At 39.1% G+C, this 14,867-nt stretch overlaps 1 protein-coding gene across 1 annotated transcript in view; it reads right to left on the bottom strand.

Annotated features, from left to right (window-relative positions):
* The window catches only part of LOC111539888 (microtubule-associated serine/threonine-protein kinase 4), a 168,308-nt gene that overhangs the window by 46,173 nt on the left and 107,268 nt on the right, over window positions 1–14,867 (bottom strand). Inside the window, exons 10-12 of the mRNA XM_023207893.1 lie at window positions 14,075–14,207; window positions 6,686–6,753; window positions 4,259–4,344 (exon numbers count right to left, since the gene is read on the bottom strand). Coding sequence (XP_023063661.1) covers window positions 4,259–4,344; window positions 6,686–6,753; window positions 14,075–14,207 — 287 coding nt within the window. The remainder of the gene's footprint in view (window positions 1–4,258; window positions 4,345–6,685; window positions 6,754–14,074; window positions 14,208–14,867) is intronic.

Here is a 14,867-nt window from a genome sequence, read left to right on the forward strand (position 1 = left end):
AACAGGAAATAAGGAAATATATACTTCAAAATGAAAGTTAGAATTTTAAATACTGACAGGGAGAAACCAGTAACTTTGTATTATAGTTTGCCTATTCTGGAGAGTAAAGTGGCATACAGCTTATTATCTCTTCCTTCAATATTTGGTTTTGAGTAAGTTTAGTGCTGAGGAGCCTTAGAAGTATATTATGAATTTCACAGATGATCACAAGGTGGCCATTCTGATTTTCAATCAAGAATCACCATTTCTTATACAAATAACTACTCTGCAATATGTTTGAGAATAGGAGTGAAGGAAGAATGGACTTATCCATGATTCTATGAAAAAAATAAAAGACAAATATGCCTCCGGCCCAGTATGACCAGCATACTTACTGGGTCTCTCTGTGGCACTGTATAAAAAATGGCTTTAGTCTTTATTCTCAGATTTTCAGTTCATAAAACTTTGTTTGACTTTCTGCTTTCCCTTGCTATGATGTACTTACAATAATCAGTTAATCCTTGGGAAAACTGACCCGAACCAATTTAAAAGAATCCTATAAGTAGCTTGAGATATCGCTGCCTGAGGACATGCATATCTTGATAAAGTCACAAGGGTCAAACAGACTTCCTAGTTAGAATTAGTTGTGGGTGGATTTTTTGTTTGTTTTCTGTTCTTGGGTTTTTACATTTCTGTATTGCTTTGGGAATGTTACTCTTCATGTTGAAATTTGTTTATTTAGTAATAATTGTTGTATATATATATACGTATACCTTTTCTCTTTTAAGTTGATGTTCCAAATGTGCTTAAAGTTAGCAGAGAGAGAGAGACAGAGACAGGAGAAACAAGGAGAGATACGACAGCCACCGACAGCCAGATATGTAACACTGTTGAGTGGACTGTAAACCTCCCAGTGTTAAAAGTTGTACTGAACTGATTGATATGGCTCCACATTTCTTCTTTGCTTTCTGGTCCCAGAGGTTGTGCTTTCTTTGAAGAGGCTGCTTTGGTCTCTCTTCCTACACTGACCTCCCTGTGAAACAGGAAAACCCAAGGGTAGAAGGTGGGGGGCGGGGAAGACGTAACCAAAGACCTTAGTTCTCTCTGAGCCAAGCTTCTCCCCACCCATGCAGAACTGAGGTGTGGGAGGGTGGGGAGAAGTGGAACTAGAAGCTGACAGGATCTAGAGTAGAATGAATCAGCCCTTATTGCTAGCATGAATGTCTAGCGTGTATAAAATTATGCACGACTCTGAGAGCCCAATACGTGACTCCGTGCTAGCAAATCTCCATGTGGGAATGAGGGTGCGTGTGCCAGGGGAAAGCTGAGAGGAAAGACCACAGGGAGAGCATGTGGGAGACAGGGCGTATGCCGCTTGTGCACATGTGCCTCTTTGAGACATGTCCCAGGCCCCTTCACAGGTAAAAGAGAATTATGTGCATCAAGATTAGAAGGAAAGACAAAGTGGGGGAGACATGGTATGCCTTTCAAAATTAGTTTTTTACTTTTAAAATTTTTAAGTCAATTTTATTCTTTTACTTTGAAAACATCTGAAATTATGACTTAAAGATCCTGTTGATGGGTGCAGCACACCAACATGGCACATGTATACATATGTAACAAACCTGCACGTTATGCACATGTACCCTAGAACTTAAAGTATAATAATAATAATAAAAAAAAAAAAGATCCTGGTGGAAGTATTCACTGGAAGAAGCAGTACCTCTACAACTCCAATTAGGATGGCTAAACATTTTAACAAATGGATACCTTATAGAGAGAAGAGAGTTCCACTTAGAAATCAGGATATCCGTGACTCTGTCTCTGGGCCTCTCCTTGCCTACATGTAAGTGAAAATAATATCAACTACCACACAAGGGCTCTTGTGAGAAGAGAACATACATAAAGAAACCAGCACAGTGCCAGGCACATAGCCCCAGCTTTCTATAAAGCACTAAGTTGGCAAAAAGACACATTTAACTTCCAGTCAGGGATCAGAAGTGTGTTAAACAGAGAAGGAAATCAGATATTTATCAACTTGGCTTTATAACATGAGTTTTCACCAAGTATAATGCTGAGAAAGCCGTGTGTGTTTTAGCACTGCAGATAGAAGCCCTTCCTAATGACAGGGTTAGTTCCCAGCTCCACCAGTTTTTGAGGAGTCATGGAATCGGTGTCTTTCTGAGTCACTGATGTGAGTGGTAGACCCTGTGCATGGATACCTAAGGAAGCCTCTAAAAGGGCCATTTCAGCCACCCATAGGGGGATACATTTGTTCAGCCAGTTCCCATAAGCCTGCAATCAGCCTCACTGACTGGGTGAACCAATAGGGGTGGTTCCATTCAAATTTCATATTAAAGATTATTAAAATGTGGGGAAAATCTATCAGAAATAAAATGAGAGATTAAATCTGAGAAGAGAAAAATAAAAAAAGAGTTTTGGCTGATCAGCAGAGACTCCCACAGGCAGCTTGTGACTGCATTAATGACTTGGCCTGCATCCTGGGTGTTTACTGATTCACAGCTTGTTTAACTTCTTGTATATTCCCAACTATTCCCCAAAGTGTGATATACCTCATCTACTATACAGTGGTTTAATCGCACTACAAATGAGTTTACTCAGCCAGTTAGAACTCCAAATACTGCTAAGATATATGCCCGCATTTTTAAAAGTGGTGCTTCACAGATAATCTTATTCCAGAATTCCACTGCTAATAAAATCTAGCAGTGCTCAAACCCATATACCCATTAAATCAAAGTTTAATCTTCTCCCTAACGAAGAAAGAAATCTTCAGGTCATTTCCAAAAGTGTAAAGAACTAAAAAACAAATGATAAGCCAGTAGAAACCACAAACCATTGCATGCTAGAACCATCTTCCTAGGTAGAAAAGTTTCAATGAGGTCCTTGAAAAATAAAATATTGCAAAAACACATTAGAAAGCATTTATAAGCCACAACAGGAAATATGGCATTTGACATATCCTGAAAACAAATCAGTGAAGCATAGAAGGGACTCACAAATATTTAAGTTCTTAAGTTAATGGTGTGGAAAATATTCGAGGAGAAAAAATGGTAACAGAAACATCCCTTGTGGCACAACAAAAACCTCTTTTATTTTATCTGCTCATCTGTGTGATAAACAGCAATAAATGTCTATGCAATTGTTTGTTGCTCTTTATATACAGATAGAATTGGAATTAATATTTAATTAAACTAGAATTCTTGGGTTGTCTAAACTGGATCAGGTTATAGTTTGTGCATTAATTACCCTTCTAAATTATTAGTAACTCAGAAGATCCTGTCACTGTTTACTGCCACAAGGAGAAAATTGTCTGTCTATAAAAAGGGATCAAGGAAGGAACACCATTAATATCATTAGATTATAGCATACAGCTCAATTTTGAAAACCCTGGTGTAGGAGTTCGAGGCTGCAGTGAGTGAGCTATGATTGTACCACTGCACTCCAACCTGAGGGACAGAGCAACATTTTGTCTCAAAAATAAATAAATAAATAAATACATTTAAAACAAAACGAACTAAAAAAAATCCTGGTGTAATAAAGACTAAAACAAACATATTACTCTAAATCAAACTTATCCAACCCACAGCCCATGGGCTGCATGCAGCCCAGAATAGCTCTGAATGCAGACCAACACAAATTCGTAAACATGCTGAAAACATTATGAGTTTTCTGTGATTTTTTTTTCTGGTTATCAGCTGTTGTTCATGTTAATGTATTTTATGTGTGGTCCAAGACAGTTCTTCCAACGTGGCCCAGGGACGCCAAAAGATTGGACACTCCTGCTCTAAACCTTCAACCAGACTTATTTAAAGACATTTATCTTAAGGTTGTCTGCTGGTCAGACATGAAATACAGGCTATTTGTCATGTGGTAATACTATACAGAAAATTATAAATATATGATTATATATAATATAGTATTTAATATATACATATATATCTCAATCAAGAGTCAGGTACTTCTTTTAACCCAGAAGGGCAAAAATGAAGGAGGCAGAAACAAGAGTAAATAAAATTTTTCCATGAAAGTCTTTCTCTCCAACCCTCTAAAGTAACTACTTGGTCACTTGGCATGTTTTCTGATGAGGTGTCCAGTAAGAAGTGATTTTGGCTGTACAGTACAAGTCTCAGGGAAGGAGCAGTGATCTGAAAAGTCAAGTCCTTATACAGCATCTATTTGGCCTTAGATAAATGTGAAGAATAAATGTATTACTTGAGTGTGCAGAAATACAATAGAGAGCTTTTCTTGAATTACTCACCCATAGGCTCCGTTGCTAATCAATTTAATCGTTTCAAAATCACTTTCCCGAGGTTTCCTTCGAAGTTTCAGGGAGGCATTAGAGCTCTTGGAAACAAAATACGGAAGTTAAAAGTAGTTTAGAATTAAGAAAATTATTTTATCAGCAAATAGATAATATTTGAATTATATGCTGTTATATAATATGTTGAAGTACAGTATTCCAGCCACAGGAACCTGAGGGATAGCTTTACAGAGCCATCAGCCACAGCAATGCTGACAAACTCCTTGTGACACTGTCGCTTAAGCGAATCCACATTTCCAGGCAATCAAGGACAATTCCTGATATTAATTTCTTTTTGTAAACTACTCAGGTCGGCCTTGTCCTAGTCTTTTAACATTTTGGGATTTAACTCCAAAATGCCAAGCTTTCCCTTTGGTTTCTGTCGGCCAAAAATGAATGGGCCGGAGTGGCTCTACATGGGGCTGTATCCCTGACAGAGCATGTCTCTTTCATTCCTGTGGCAATCTTCATTGCTCAGAAAAGTAGTAGGCAACATGTGGAACACCCAAGTATAGAATGCCTGCCTTTCTTCACTTCCATGCTAGAAATCTAACATGGCTTACAAAACAAGTTTCAAAAAGACAGCTCTTTAAAAAGTTTAGCTCAAAGGATGGGAATAGAAACAAATGCTTAAAAGAAATTCTCTCACGCCCCATTTATCTTAGCACAGAGAGGGAGTTACCAGCTCTTTGCTGCCCTCTGCAAGAGTCCAGAATTCCCTTCCTATTGTTTGGGAAGAAACCCTGTGTAGGTGCCATCATCCCGAACTCAGCGCTGTCATCGCTGACCCTGTCATCCCCACTCATCTTTGGAAGACTTGGCTACCCACCTTCCTCTCTGCCCAAGAGCTCTGTCACCATCCAGGGTGACTTCAGTGTCTACACACATAACCCACCCAACACCTGGCCTCCAGACTACTTGACCTCCTCAACTTGAACCATCTGTCTCCTCTTCTCCCCCTTGGTCTCTGACCAAGATCTGGATCTATCTAGTCATCACCTGCCAATGCTCCATCACAGAAAACAGACTTCAAGACTGGGACCACTTACTTGTTTAGTCACTCACTATTACTCTTTTAAGTTTTTTATTCTTTTTTTATTTTCTTATCTACTTTGCACTGGCTCAGAAGGTAATTCACTCACTATTACTGCTCTTTCATGGCTTTGGGCTGCAAGGCTCTGTCCAAGGCTCTCTAATCTCATTAACTCTACCCTACATGAGTGATCTCATTTATGTTCATGGATGACTCCTAAGTCACTTCCACCTCCACCAGAAACTCTCCCTCTGAGTACCAGAAGGTACCAGACCTTATATACAGCTGCCAGTTTGATGGATCTTCTTGAATGTTTCAAAGGAACTTTAGTCTCGATACATTCAAAATTATGAGTCAGATAATAAAATTAATAAAACAGCTCTCATTTATTTAGCACTTACTATGTGATACTGTCCCAACCGTTTTACATAAAAATATTTTAATCTTTTACAAACAGGGAAACTGAGGCACATAGAAATTTCCCCCAACCCCCAGCTGGTAGAAAGCATAGTGTTTTCAAATCTAGGCAACCTAACTCCAGAGCCTGGGTTCTTATCCCCTAGGCTACACAGCCTGCTCCTGCTTTCCTAATCCCTAATCTGATGCATCCTGGTTCCTCTTTTGGTGTTCACAATTGAGGAGAACGGCACCAGCATCCAGGGCCTCTCACCTGTGCCACAGCAGCAGCCTCTGAACTGGCTTCCACATGGTCACCCCTCCCTCCTCCTCCCACCCCATTGCTTTCTGCACTGCAGTCAGTGTGATTTTTTTTCAAGTGATAACTCTGATTGGTTTATCTCCCTGTCCACTCCTCCCACCCTCATATACCCATACACCTCCTCCAAAGTTCAGTCCCATTGTTCTTAAAAAACAAAAACAAACAACCTGACAAACATGAACAACAGGGACCTAAGCATCCAGTTTTTACTCAAGTGCTCTAGTTTCTGCTGTCTCCTTTGCTTAGTCCTCTGATGTAGCCTGTGTCCGGAATGTTCCTTTAGCCCCTTCTTACCCTAGTAATTTGTTACTTTTAGCTCAAGTGCCATTTCCTTGGGAAATCTTTTGGGAATGGACAGACTATGGCAAATATCTTTACGTTATGGCAGCACATGGTCTTTTTTTCTTCATAGATCTCATTCATATTTATCATTTCTATTTTTTGCATGTGATTTTTTATTAAGTTTTGTTTCTTTTTGAAAGAAGGGGCTAAAATTGTATGCTTAGCGCCTGGCACAGTGCCTTGCACACAGAAGCACAATAAACATTTGTTGAATAAATAAACGAACACAGCCAAAGTCTCCAGATGCTAAACAGAAAAACCAACATCATATTTCATCAAGAAATATACTTACACTCACTGATTCATCTGTTTCTGGTGTTTCTGCTGTCCCACTGTCGTAGTTTCCCAATTGAGCCATTTCTAAGTTAAAAAAAAAAAAAAAGGTAAGTTTCATAAACATATTGCAATTGGATAAGAATACTAAGCTGAAATAAAAGAAAAATAGTTTCTCCAATATTAAAAAAATTGCTCTAGATTCCAATGTGCCTATGGGAAAATCTTAAATCTAAAAAAAGGCAGTAACTGGTATTTTGAAATTGTTCACTATACACCCCTCCCCAGAACCCCGTTTCTTGCAAACACCTAGACATAGGAACTTTAGAGGCGGGGCATAGGAACTCATTGGCTGATGCAATCACCATAGCTTGGAAAGGCTTCCGTGGGTCAACAACTCTGCTTAGAATCAGGTATCCGAGAGAGGCAAGTCTTTCCAGGCTCTGACGGGCATCAAAGCAGCACTGACTACAGCTAGGGAATGATTCTTTTTTTTTTTTTTTTGAGACGGAGTCTCGCTCTGTCGCCTGGGCCGGAGTGCAGTGGCGGATCTCAGCTCACTGCAAGCTCCGCCTCCTGGGTTTACGCCATTCTCCTGCCTCAGCCTCCCGAGTAGCTGGGACTACAGGCACCCGCCACCTCACCCGGCTAGTTTTTTGTATTTTTTTAGTAGAGACGAGGTTTCACCGTGTTAGCCAGGATGGTCTCGATCTCCTGACCTCGTGATCCGCCCGTCTTGGCCTCCCAAAGTGCTGGGATTACAGGCTTGAGCCACCGCGCCCGGCCTAGGGAATGATTCTTAAGTTGTGGTGCATATCTCTTGTTCCATTCCTTCATATCCACTGAGAAATAATACCCTGCCAAAGACACTAAGAATTTGAAATTTGTCAGAGAGGAAGTAATAATGGTGCTTACGAGGGATTTGGATATTAAAAGACTTAGGTTACCACTACTATCTGCATTTACTGACTGACTGACCTTTTAACTTCAAGCTCTTCTGCTGTAAAATGTAAACAATATTACTTACTTCTTAGAGCTTTTTGTGAGTACTGTATGTGATAATGCATGTAAAGCTCTTAGCGTACTAACAAAAATGCTTATTAAATGTTGACTGTTATTTATTATTAATTATATTGTGTAATCAGCCTTGGATTGGGTATCACATGCTTGACACCAGCTTTAAGTACTACCCTGATGATTTAGCTAAGAGATAAAAGTGTCTAAATCGATCAATTCACATTGGAATGCATCCTTGAATTTATAGAAGTAGATGAGAAAATCAAATTCTTTTACTGTTCATTTTCTCTTTTAAACTTTTAAAAAATCATTTTTTATTTAAACAACATGAAATAATTTTCTCTAAAACTATGATAGGTCTTATCTGAGTGACAGGATCAGAGATAATATTTGCTTTTACTTGTACTTTCCAATTTTTCAAAATTGAACATGCATAATAAAAGTCAGTTTTTAGTTACATATTTCTGTGTGCATCTAAATATATTTAAAATTTTCAATTTAAATAAACTTAATTTTATTTAAAATTAAATAATTAAAAAATTTCTTAGGTTCTTATTTTATGTATTCATGTTCTTATAAATATGATCATCCCTTCTGGGCAGGTATTATGCATAAGAGATATGAAGCAAAACAACATTGGAGTACTACCTTTACATAAAAATTTATAAATTCTAGATTCTGGAATAACTGGACATTGACAATAACTTTCTCAGTTTACCTATAGGGGAAATTCCAGAATAAAAATGAGTTCAGTGCAAACTATGTACTTTCTTGATCTCATTCAAATGATGTCAATGTCCAATATGACTAGCACCTTAGATTTGTCGACTTGGAGGTGAACTAAAATGTATCTAGTTGGAAGGCCTGTCAAGGAAAGGGGCAAAAATTAATCGTGTTTAAATAAAACAGCAACAGCAGCTAACATCTATTAAATACTATGTTAAGCAATTACAAATATAAACATATAATCCTCAAAACAATCCTATAAGTAGATGCTATTATTATCTCTTTTTTAAATTTTCTTTTATTGAGAACATTTATTTATTTATTTATTTTGTTTCTATTTATTTATTTATTTATTTATTTTTTATTATGATTATACTTTAAGTTCTAGGGTACATGTGCATAACATGCAGGATTGTTACATATGTATACTTGTGCCATGTTGGTGTGCTGCACCCATCAACTCGTCAGCACCCATCAACTCGTCATTTACACCAGGTATAACTCCCAATGCAATCCCTCCCCCCTCCCCCCTCCCCATGATAGGCTCCGGTGTGTGATGTTCCCCTTCCCGAGTCCAAGTGATCTCATTGTTCAGTTCCCACCTATGAGTGAGAACATGCGGTGTTTGGTTTTCTGTTCTTGGGATAGTTTGCTGAGAATGATGGTTTCCAGCTGCATCTATGTCCCTACAAAGGACTCAAACTCATCCTTTTTTATGGCCGCATAGTATTCCATGATGTATATGTGCCACATTTTCTTAATCCAGTCTGTCACTGATGGACATCTGGGTTGATTCCAAGTCTTTGCTATTGTGAATAGTGCCGCAATAAACATACGTGTGCAGGTATCTTTATAGCAGCATGATTTATAATCCTTTGGGTATATACCCAGTAATGGGATGGCTGGGTCATATGGTACTTCTAGTTCTAGATCCTTGAGGAATCGCCATACTGTTTTCCATAACTACGTACCACACTTGCTTTGCCATCTTAAATATGAAAATAAAATTATTACAAACATCTAGTTCTAGATCCTTGAGGAATCGCCATACTGTTTTCCATAATGGTTGAACTAGTTTACAATCCCACCAACAGTGTAAAAGTGTTCCTATTTCTCCACATCCTCTCCAGCACCTGCTTCCTGACTTTTGAATGATTGCCATTCTAACTGGTGTGAGATGGTATCTCATTGTGGTTTTGATTTGCATTTCTCTGATGGACAGTGATGATGAGCATTTTTTCATGTGTCTGTTGGCTGTATGAATGTCTTCTTTTGAGAAATGTCTGTTCATATCCTTTGCCCACTTTTTGATGGGGTTGTTTGTTTTTTTCTTGTAAATTTGTTTGAGTTCTTTGTAGGTTCTGGATATTAGCCCTTTGTCAGATGAGTAGATTGCAAAAATTGTCTCCCATTCTGTAGGTTGCCTGTTCACTCTGATGGTAGTTTCTTTTGCTGTGCAGAAGCTCTTTAGTTTAATTAGATCCCATTTGTCAATTTTGGCTTTTGCTGCCATTGCTTTTGGTGTTTTAGACATGAAGTCCTTGCCCATGCCTATTTCCTGGATGGTACTACCTAGGTTTTCTTCTAGGGTTTTTATGGTATTAGGTCTAACATTTAAGTCTCTAATCCATCTTGAATTAATTTTCGTATAAGGAGTAAGGAAAGGATCCAGTTTCAGCTTTCTACATATGGCTAGCCAATTTTCCCAGCACCATTTATTAAATAGGGAATCCTTTCCCCATTTCTTGTTTCTCTCAGGTTTGTCAAAGATCAGATGGCTGTAGATGTGTGGTATTATTTCTGAGGACTCTGTTCTGTTCCATTGGTCTATATCTCTGTTTTGGTACCAGTACCATGCTGTTTTGGTTGCTGTAGCCTTGTAGTATAGTTTGAAGTCAGGTAGCGTGATGCCTCCAGCTTTGTTCTTTTGACTTAGGATTGTCTTGGCAATGCGGGCTCTTTTTTGGTTCCATATGAACTTTAAAGCAGTTTTTTCCAATTCTGTGAAGAAACTCATTGGTAGCTTAATGGGGATGGCATTGAATCTATAAATTACCTTGGGCAGTATGGCCATTTTCACGATATTGATTCTTCCTATCCATGAGCATGGTATGCTCTTCCATTTGTTTGTGTCCTCTTTTATTTCACTGGGCAGTGGTTTGTAGATCTCCTTGAAGAGGTCCTTTACATCCCTTGTAAGTTGGATTCCTAGGTATTTTATTCTCTTTGAGGCAATTGTGAATGGAAGTTCATTCATGATTTGGCTCTCTGTTTGCCTGTTACTGGTGTATAAGAATGCTTGTGATTTTTGCACATTAATTTTGTATCCTGAGACTTTGCTGAAGTTGCTTATCAGCTTAAGGAGATTTTGGGCTGAGACAATGGGATTTTCTAAATATACAATCATGTCGTCTGCAAACAGGAACAATTTGACTTCTTCTTTTCCTAATTGAATACCCTTGATTTCTTTCTCTTGCCTGATTGCCCTAGCCAGAACTTCCAACACTATGTTGAATAGGAGTGGTGAGAGAGGGCATCCCTGTTTTGAGACTGAGTCTCGCTCATCGCCGTGGCTGGAGTGCAGTGGCGCGATTTCGGTTCACTGCAAACTCCACCTCCCGGGTTCATGCCATTCTCCTCCCTCAGCCTCCCGGGTAGTTGGGACTACAGGCGCCCAACACCAAGGCCGGTTAATTTTTTGTATTTTTAGTAGAGACGGGGTTTCAACAGATTAGCCAGGATGGTCTCCTCGTGATCCGCCCGCCTCAGCCTCCCAAAGTGCTGGGATTACAGGGTTGAGCCACCGCGCCCGGCCTATTATCTCATTTTTATGGAAGTAACTGAGGCACAAAGAGGTGCATCAATTTGGATGGTCAAGGTTCACACAGTGTGCGGTGCTGGCTTAGGGTGCCGACCTGGCAGCCCAGCTCCAGAACTCCCAATTCCTAACCTTCAAAGGACAGGTCTAAGGTATGTTAATTTAGACGCTGACAGGAAAGGGAAACAAACGTAGAACAATCAGAGTTTGTAATCGTTTATTTTTTATTTCTAGAGAGGCAGTCTTGTTCTGTCACTCAGACTATAGTGCAATGGTGCCATCTCGGCTCACTGCAACCTCCGCCTCCTGGGTTCATGCGATTCTCCTGCCTCAGCCTCCCGAGTAGCTGGGACTACAGGTGCCCACCACCACGCCCAGCTAATTTTTCTATTTTTAGTAGAGATGGGTTTCACCATGTTGGCCAGGCTACTCTCAAACTCCTGACCTCAGGTGATCCACTCACCGTGGTGCAATTGTTTATTAAATTACCTTGAGAAGTCATATTTCAAATGTTAACAAATAGATTAAAAACTAGCCTCAGGGCCAGGTGCCCTGGCTCATGCCTGTAATCCCAGCACTTTGGGAGGCAGAGGCAGGCAGATCACCTGAGGTCAGGAGTTCGAGACTAGCCTGGCCAACATGGTAAAACCTCGTCTCTACTAAAAATACAAAAATTAGCTGGGCATGGTGACACACGTCTGTAGTCCCAGATACTCGGGAGGTTGAGGCAGGAGAATCACTTGAACTGAGGAGGCAGAGGTTGCAGTGAGCCGAGATCATACCACTGCACTCCAGCCTGGGCAATGAAGCAAGACTTCATCTCCAAAAACAACAACAACAACAACAACAACAACAACAACAACAAAACACCCAAAAAAACAAACAAAAACTAGCCTCAGATCTTAAATTAAGTGTCAAGAGTTAAAAACACAACTCCCAGTGATTAAACTCCAAACTTGTTAAAGATCACTATTCATGTTTTCTGTAGAGCCTCTAGAAAGCTAGTTTCTACATGGGCCTCAGATTCTTCACCTACCAAAGTTCAGCCTACAGTGATTGCCAGGTAAGAAAACTAAAGAACTCACTTGGTTTACAATTCAAGAGCTGACGCAATCTTAACTACACCAGCGTGAAGAGTCACTATAATCTACTTTGACAGCCTCCCCAACTCCAACTATTTTCATAAAAAAAAAATTAAAAGATGGTTCTGTTTTAAATAGAATTTCTGCTAAATAACTATTATCTGAGAAATACATATTATTTGTAAGCAGTGGGTAGTAATGGAATGGAACCAAGAGTCAGCTTTTGAAGCAGGAAGCTAAGGCATCATTTTGTAATGCCTGAAGTGATTTTTAAAACTCATCTAAATACCATTAAACATCTGCCCTTTTTATTTCATTGATTTAAACCATTTCTGAAGACTCATGATTCAAAAAGGTAAAGATGGTAATTTAAAAGCCATGGGGGAAAATCTCTCCCCAGGGAACTTTTCAGAAAAGCAGCCACCAGTCTCTGATAAGTGATGAATCTGTTGTGGAATTGCTTTCAGTACAGTATAAATTTATCTGGCATTATCTCACAGTAATGCATGCATCATTTCACTGGAAGCAAAGATACGATGGCCATAGGAGCAAACAAAGCAGGGAAACAGGAGAGCAGGGCAGAGAGCAGCAGGTTCCCTGGCTTCAGATGGGAAAATCTCTGTGCCAACATTTACCATTACAAACAATTTAACAAGATAAACACTGTTTGCAAATTCAATTTAATGAACCGGGAAGACAATTTTGAATGAAGGAGTCAATGATAGTTTTTGAGTCTTTTGGGGGAGTGTATAACTAAATGTTATAAATAACAATCCTAAACAATCATGAACAGGAACAGGTTGTCAGGGGAGTGGTTTACCAATATCAGATTTTAAAAAGTTCACTGGCAGGATGCTTCCTATTCTCTGTATTTAATTTAATAATATTATTTTAAAAAGTGAATCAACTTTTTTTTTTTTTTTTTTTATTTTTGAGACAAAGTCTCACTCTGTCGCCCAGGCTGGAGTGCAGCGGCGCAATCTAGGTTAACTGCAACCTCTGCCTCCTCGGTTCAAGCGATTCTTCTGCCTTAGCCTCCCGAGTAGCTAGGACTAGAGGCGCACACCACTATGCCCAGCTAATTTTTGCATTTTTAGTAGAGACAGGGTTTCACCATATTGGCCAGGCTGGTCTGGAACTCCTGACCTCGTGATCCACCCACCTCAGCCTCCCAAAGTGCTGGGATTACAGGCGTGAGCCACTGCGCCCAGCCCATAAATCCTTTTATAAGCTTAAAAAGACATTTTTATTGACTCTCCTGTATAGTACTATGTTTTATACTTTAAGTAAACAAGAATATACCTATGAATACTGTACTCAATTTAAAGTAATCTACCATCAACTGAATTACTTCCAAAGCAAATTTAAATGTCAGTTTAATTAATGATAATGTCTTTAGCAACATTTTAAAAATTAGAAGTACTCTCAAAAAGAGCCCAACTGAGCTCTGCAGGAGAAAAACTACTCATGAAGACTGAAATCAAAACCCTCTGGGACACTCTGGCATTCTCAGGCTGACAGGCTTCTAAGGATGTCAAGGCCTTGACCCACACTCTAGGTAAACACAAAATGGGTCACGTTCAGTCACGTCTCAGGACCCAATTTATGGCTATTTCCTTCAAATAGCAACCAGTCCCCAGACATGGACTTTTCAATAGATAGAGCAAAAACATGAGGAAAAAATAAAGATTTGCCACTTAAGATTTCTTCTATGAGGCGATGGTGCATAAACAAAGTCAAAGGTAGGAACAACCCAGGGACTCACCTTCCAAGGGATCCTTATTGAGTCCCAGTTGGCTAATGATGTACCTGGGAATGTCGGTTTTAATACCCTGTCCTTCTTTGGCATGGCCTTCTGCTGCTTCCAATAGGTAGTAAAATTCTTCCGGATCAAATTCCTAGCAGAAGACAAACACAGATGGATACTTCTTTGAGCCAAAATTGTCTGAGGTTTTATTACATAAATCCCATTCACAATAAAACTGCTGGATATACATTGCTGTAAGTTACTTATGCAGAAAGGAGGCAAATGGATTTTAAAAGTATGTAGCTCTCACTTCATATTTGAAGCCTATTCATATTCTAAGCCAACACTTTTATGCACATGGTAACCCAAAGATAATGATCATTTCCAATTTGCTTGTAATGTAAATACGAAGGTACTACGCTCCACTTAAGATCTCACTCATCAGAAATGAACAGGTCTGATTTTTAATTGTGCCTTTCTGGCAAAGTTGTAAAATCTGGGAATTTCCATCCAGAAGATTTGAGATTCAATTTCTCTCTCCACTCAACCAGCAATAAAAGGAATGTTAGAATGCATTTACTCAAAAATGCTGCAGGAAACTCTCTTAATATAGAAGTATCCAAAAACATTAGAAAGAAAAACTTCAAAGTTACCATTTTTGATTAGTTAACTAGAAAATTAAGTTACCACTATTCACATAAAGTAAAGACCAAGAAAGAAAAATGGGAAATTAAAGCCTCTGTCTCTTATAAAACTTCGGGAATATATTTTTCCTATCTATTTAATTTTTTGTGTATATGTGGCTGCCTGT

This window comes from Piliocolobus tephrosceles, chromosome 4 (genome assembly GCF_002776525.5).
Source record: "Piliocolobus tephrosceles isolate RC106 chromosome 4, ASM277652v3, whole genome shotgun sequence".
NCBI classification, from domain to species: Eukaryota; Metazoa; Chordata; class Mammalia; order Primates; family Cercopithecidae; genus Piliocolobus; species Piliocolobus tephrosceles.